The sequence below is a fragment of the Hipposideros armiger genome, unplaced genomic scaffold (assembly GCF_001890085.2).
Source record: "Hipposideros armiger isolate ML-2016 unplaced genomic scaffold, ASM189008v1 scaffold_826, whole genome shotgun sequence".
Lineage (NCBI taxonomy): Eukaryota > Metazoa > Chordata > Mammalia > Chiroptera > Hipposideridae > Hipposideros > Hipposideros armiger.
The window spans coordinates 127382-133776 of record NW_017732176.1 but is presented as its reverse complement, the minus strand read 5'-3'; the positions used below and the strand labels follow the sequence as shown (position 1 = coordinate 133776).

The window sequence follows — 6395 nt, the reverse complement described above, 5'->3', positions numbered from 1 at the left end:
GTCACCCCTCTCTACCTCCAGGAACCAGCTAACAGAGGCAGGCCACGGAGGGCCGCTCAGGGTCTGGACAGACTTCCAGGCACTGTGGCAGGCCCAACGCGGGCAGGGCCGGCCCAAGGTAGAAGGTACTTGCAACCCTGCCTGCCCCTGGCCCCACAAATGCACAGTCGCAGGCACAGATCCAGGCAGGAAGGTGCGCGCGCGCGCACACACACACACACACACACTTCTATCCGTCTGGCACACTGGTGATGCCTGAGGGCTCCAGCCCCGGCAGAGGAGGTGGGTGGCATCCTGGCCCCAGCCCTCCACGGTCCTGAGCTCCAGGAACGCCTCAGCCAGAGGGAACCTCAGGCTGTAGTGGGGAAATGAGACAGATGGGACAACATGGGACACTCCCAATAACAGTTTCCACAAACACCTTTTAACAAGAGGAAGGGGGTTGGGAAAGAGAGGAGGAGTGGGGGAAGAACAAAAGAAGTTTCATAAAAATTCTAAGTCAAATTACTGATAAAACTGCAAAATGAGCACAGGTTCAAGAGCATCTTGCTCCCTTCTCTCCATGCCCTCCCGACCTCCCAGCCTCTCCCTCTCTGGGGTGGCCAGAATCAAAGGCAGAATTTAGCCTCTCACAAGGCTCCGGGTTCCATGCAGCTGAGGAGGGGAGGCAGCAGCGGACAGCTCCGTGTCTCTTCATTTAAAAAATAAATCCAGGTCGAGAGTTATTGCTTGTCCTCCAGTGGAGCAGGATGGGCTAAGGGACTCAGTGAGCAAGGGCCGCGGCCTCGATGGCCCGAGCTTTCTTCCGCCTCTTCAGAAGCAGAGGGTTGGATGCGTCTTCAATCTTTTTTATCTTGATCTGCTCATAGTCGACACGCATTGTGGCCAAGGCACTGGTCATCTCCTCCTGGGGGGGCACGGGGGGTTATAGCAAGGAAGAGACGAGAGAGACACAAGTAAGGACAGGATGAGGGTGACCAAAGCAGAGACAAGAGGCAGGCTGGTTAGTGGGTCCAGGGCTGACAGTAGCCTCAGCGTCGGGCTGGGTCAACAGAGCCTGGCCTCTGCTGCCGCTGCTCTTCCAAGAGCCCTCCAAAGACCCCATAGGAAGGCAGAAAGAACACTGGCCTAGAAGTCAGGAGACCTGGGCTGTGGCCTGCCCCAGCCAGTCACTAGCTGTGTGACCTTAAACAGGTCACTCCCCTGCTTGAGTCTCAGTTTCCTCATCTACAAAATGAAGAGATAGTACCAGACGGCTTCTCAGGTCCTTTTAGAGACCCAGGGAGAAGAGAAGTCAGAAACAGCTAAGCCTAGTTTAGACCAGAACACAGAATCCTCTGCCTCAAACCGGTCAGGGAAGAGGCTGAATTTTGTTCTTGTTGTAACAGACATTGCCTGGGGTGAGAAAAATGCAGAACCAAACCCTCCCCAGCCAGCAGCGACCCCCTGCCCACCAATGAGCCGCAGCAGGGCCCCTCTGCCTTTTTCCCGCCTTCCCTCACACCCCTGCCCATGAGCTGCCTCCTGAGCCTCTCTCGGCCAGTGGGTCCCTCACCTTGACATCTTCCCACCGCTCCTTATCCTCCTTCAGGACCCGGCTGGTGTGCAGTGGGGTTTGAGGGACCTTTGTTGATTGCTGAAGGAAAAGAAAAAAGGTCAGAGTGCAAACCTGGGCAGGGCAGAGTCCTGGCTAAGCCCTCGTCCCAAGGGACAGTCCCCAAGGACCAAGGTCTCTGCAACCTGCCAGGCTTACCATGATCCAGGGGTGGTTCATAAACTCTGTGATGGTCATTCTCTGAGTGGGCTCTGTTTTCAGCAGGTTCCGGATGAGCATCTTCACTGTGGGGTGAGGCAGGGGACAGAGACAGTTTAGGGGCCAGCCTCCCTCTCTTGCTCCTTCCCAGTTTTCAGAGAGAAACCGAGGGGAGAAGATGTCGGATAGGGCTGACTGCTCAAGGAGCTGCCCTGAGGACCATCACGCTTCCCATCTGACAGGCCCTTCACCCAGGCAGGACATACCCAGCTGGTGTGGGCAGACCCACAACTACACCACCCACATGAGACAGAGGCCCACACGTACACGTGTACACGTGCACACACACGCATGCACACATGGGCTCCTCACCTTCCTCTGACACTTCTGACCATTCTGGGTTGGGAAACTCATACTGGCCCATCCGGATGCGAGTCTTCATGCCCGGAGAGATGGCGAGGCCATGGTTGGAGTAGAAGGGCGGGTACCCACACAGCCTGAGCCAAGGGGAAGGAAGCAGGAGGAAAGGGTCAGAACTGCTGTCACAGGGGCCCTGCACTAGGAATAGGGGGAGAAACAGACTTTTTCTTGTAAAGCTCACAGAGAAACTGGGACTCGTTGATTCAGGCACAATATACAAGTCCAGGACAGGGCCTTGGAATCCAACATACCCAGTGTGTAAACCACACATTTTCCTGCCCATTAGCTAGTTTATACCCGCCACTTAGCTATCAGAACCTGCTGAGCAGTAAGAGGAGATTTGTAAGGGGTTCCCTGGGGAGTACCCCATCCAGAGGGGGAATGCTAACCTTACCTCTTCGTCTCCTCCCAGGGAGGTACAGGCCTCCTCCCAGCCCTCCCCCGTCCCTCCTCGGTCCCTCCCCAGCACACTCACAGGATGTACATGATGACACCCAAGGACCACATGTCACAGGACTTGTCATACTTCTCTGGGCCCAGCACTTCTGGAGCTGCAAACCAAAGGTCAATCAATGCGAGTGGGCCTGGCCCTCGGAACACTGTGACCTACCCCAATTTCTCTGTGAATGCGCCCATCCCTTCAGACCATCATGATGAGACTGTAGTTGGAAGTGGAAGGGGAATAGCCATAACCCAGCCCCAGGGTTGGATGGAGGCAGAAGACCATCCTTCCAAGAGCAACCCTAGGGCTAGGATCTTCAGGTGAAACAATTCTTGAACTGCAAGAGCTTTCAGACCCATAAATGTCCCTTTAATTTGACACATTTCAGGGTTTATCCTGCGCCAGACAGCTGGGGTGGCAGAGCCGAATCTGTGTCCAGACTCCACTGGGAATCTGATGGAAAGGACGACTCTTCTCAGGAAAGGTGCGCATGTGCAGAGAATCCTGCCCTCAATCTCGGGCAGACAATTTCCTGATGCCTCAATCCCAGCTTAACTCTGAAAAGCCCTGTGTCAGGTCAGGTTTCACCAGAACCAGAGCCAGAAAGCGCCGGAGGACACGACTCTCTCAGGACCTGTGGCCCTAAGACCAGCAAGAGGAGGAACAGGGACAAGTTCTGGGGAAGGACGAGCCCCCCAAGCTGCCTCTGGACTTACCCACGTAGTACGGTGTATAGCAAGGAGTGGTCAACGAGTTGTGGCTGGTGGTTTCCTTGGCAAAGCCAAAATCAGTGAGTTTCAGAATGGCGTTGGGCCTTTTAGAGGTGTATAAGAGATTCTCGGGCTACAGAAAGAGAGAGAGAAGTAAGAACTCCGTCAACCTGTGAGGGGCTATTGGAAATCAAAAGGATAAAGATGCCTTCCTTCCTTTCTCCGTCAACAACCACGTGTCTAGCCCCTGTGATCTAAACCAGGGGTCGGCAAACTTTTGAGATGGAAGAGCCGCCAGGGGTCAGCAAACTGCGGCTCATGAGCCACATGTGGCTCTTTGGGTACGAACATGTGGCTCTGAAGTAAAATTGAAAATGAAAATAAAACTATCATAGTTTCATTTATAAAATTTTTAAAGGATAGTATTCACATAATGGTGATTTCATTTGTTTTATAGGTCTCACAAAACTTCTAGGGACAAGACTGGCTCTTCCAGGGGTCGGCAAACTTTTGAGAGAGAATGTACCCAAAGAGCCGCAGTTTGCTGACCCCTGATCTAAACACAATGAGCAACATCAGTGAGATATGGCCTGCTCCCTGCCTTCCGAGAGCTTACGGTGTGCTTGGGGATAAGAGACTAATGCAGAGAACCAGCAAGAAACACCACAAGGACCGAGAAACCAAGGGTGTGACTATGCAACGCTGAGCATGGGGTTGGGCACGGCCAGAGGCTTCCCTACTGGAGTTTGCCCAGAGAGGGTGGCCCTGCAGAGCAGAGAATGGCACCCTGCCTCAGTCTGCACTCAGGAACCAGGCAGCAAGGACACAGGACAACTCTGGCAACCCTTCCCAGGGTGGCTGTGAGCCCAGGGCCCTCTGCAGCACCTGAGCTGGGGGTGCAGGGGGGCATAATGAACAGCTGCTACCTTGACATCCCGATGAGCAATGTTGATTGAGTGCAAATACTGGATGGCCTCACCAATGCTCTTCATGATTTCTGATGCTTCTATAGGGGAGGTAGCAGAGGGATAGAAAGTCACGAGATGTGTCATTAGGTTAGAAAACCCAATACACCAGTCCCCACTCCCTGCCATGCAACCTGAGGCTCCCTACATTCGCCACCCAGCCCAGAAACCAAGTCACAGGGAGCCACCCTGGCTCAGCTGAGGACGACAGTCCTGGCCGCGAGCCACAGGAGGCAGCGGGCCTCAGCATCTTTCAGGGTGTCCCCTTCACACGCCCTGCTGCCCTGCCTGCCCACGGCCTGCTCCACAGCAGACTCTTTTTACCTCTTTCTGTGAACGCTTGGTCTCCTCGGTCCTGGATTCGGCTAAACAGTTCTCCGCCATCCAAACTGAAACCAAGCCAAAGTTAGGTCTGGGAAACAGAACACCACCACTACCACTCTCCATCATCACCCACAAAAAAATCAAGCACGGACACTTTAAGCTTCAGGGCTCATCTGGGCAGTCATCAGAAGGTGAGGGCCTGGCAGATAGTGGGGACAAGCTGGGCCAGGGCCAGAACAGGCACCGCTACTTACCACTCCATGACGATCAGCAGGCACTTCCTCCCGGCATAGAGATTCTCATAAACATCCACGATCCGCACGATGTGCGGGCACTGGGAGGCCCGCCAGTGCAGCTCCACCTCACGCCGGGCCTTGGGGCAGTCCTGAAGCATCTGCAAGCCAAACAGCCTCCTGAACAAACTGCACTGTCTCTGCAGGGGGACAGCTGGCTGCTGTCCCACATGGGCCTATTCCAAAGCCCTGGCCCACGTGCCTGCTGACACGCCCATGGTACACCGTCAACTTCCCACTACCATTCCCAGCCCCCTTGGCATTTTCCCAGGCAGCTCCTTCTCCTAAATGCTGACTTAGAGCTTTGAAGTTCCCTTGTCTGCTCTAAAAGAAACCCCAACATGACCCCTCGTGGGGCCTTAACAGCTATACTGAGATCAGCCCTTGCCCAGTCCATTCAGCTAAGGGCATGAAGTCTATTCTAGAAGACAGGGCAGCAGCTGGGCATTGGAAGATGGGTAAAGGAGGCATGGGGGAGAAAGACAAACAGAGGAAAACCAATTCAGTAATGGAAAGGGGCCTAGAGAGAAGACAGGCTCAAGAATCTATAAGAAAAGGTACCTCCTCCATCCCTCAAACCCAGCGCACGGAATCCTGAGCAACGCTCCTTCTGCTTCTGTGGTTTAGTTCATCCCACCAACACATGGTCTTGGAGTCAGCCTGATGTGGTTCGAATCCTGGTTCTTACAAGGTCTGCAACCTTGAGCAAGTTATTTACTTCACCGAGCCTCATTCATGTCCCTTCTTCTTCCATGGGCCAGGTGGCTGGGGCATTAAAGAGCCTGAATCCCCAGTGAGTCTCAGAGGCTGAACCTGACTAGTCCAGGCCAGTCTCCTTCATTCCAGGCTCTTCATTAGTGACTAGCTTGGGAACAAGCCTAAGACCCAGTGTTGGCCAAGAGGAATTTTGAAGGAACTCTGCCGAGAGGCCTGTTAAAGGGAGCACAAGGACCATATGTCACCTCTCCTGCACATGGAACCTGGGACTGTGGCAGGCCCCTTGGTGCCGTAAGGGGAACCAGCCGAAGAGGATAAACCAACACACCGAGGAAGGCAACCAGGAGAGGCAGCAACTACCTGGATCTTTACTGACATCACCAAGCGTCCCTCATGACTTCTTTTTGGTAAGATCCAGAAAGCATCCTGACACATCCCTTTGTAAAATGCGGATGGATGTGTCGTAAGGATTAAATGAAATCTGCCAAATACCTAGCAGAGTGGCTGGCATGTGCTCAACAATAGTAGCTGTCATTCTCATTACAGAATGCCTGCTAAGTGCATGGCACGGATGCCAAACTAAGACAAGGACCCTCACAGACTTACCAACTCCTCGAGAAGTCAAGAGTAGCCCTATACAGTACACACCCCGACTGCTCTGGACATGTGCAGAGCTGTGGAGTGAGGGAGGCAGGCCGGCTGAGGAGGAAATGGACAGGCAGAAGCGAAGGCCTCTAAGCAGGGAAAACGGCGGGAATCGGGCTGACTGAC

The 6395-nt window shown here is 53.9% G+C and overlaps 1 protein-coding gene across 2 annotated transcripts in view; it reads right to left on the bottom strand.

Moving 5' to 3' along the window:
- Window positions 1-393: 393 nt before the first annotated feature.
- The window catches only part of MAPKAPK2 (MAPK activated protein kinase 2), a 51730-nt gene continuing 45728 nt past the window's right edge, over window positions 394-6395 (bottom strand). For both annotated transcript variants that reach the window (XM_019629169.1, XM_019629170.1), the window contains 9 exons: window positions 4869-5008; window positions 4615-4679; window positions 4252-4331; window positions 3332-3458; window positions 2649-2724; window positions 2126-2250; window positions 1754-1839; window positions 1556-1636; window positions 394-907 (listed from right to left, as the gene is read on the bottom strand). In XM_019629169.1, the coding sequence (XP_019484714.1) occupies window positions 764-907; window positions 1556-1636; window positions 1754-1839; window positions 2126-2250; window positions 2649-2724; window positions 3332-3458; window positions 4252-4331; window positions 4615-4679; window positions 4869-5008 (924 nt within the window). In that variant the 3' untranslated portion in view covers window positions 394-763. The remainder of the gene's footprint in view (window positions 908-1555; window positions 1637-1753; window positions 1840-2125; window positions 2251-2648; window positions 2725-3331; window positions 3459-4251; window positions 4332-4614; window positions 4680-4868; window positions 5009-6395) is intronic.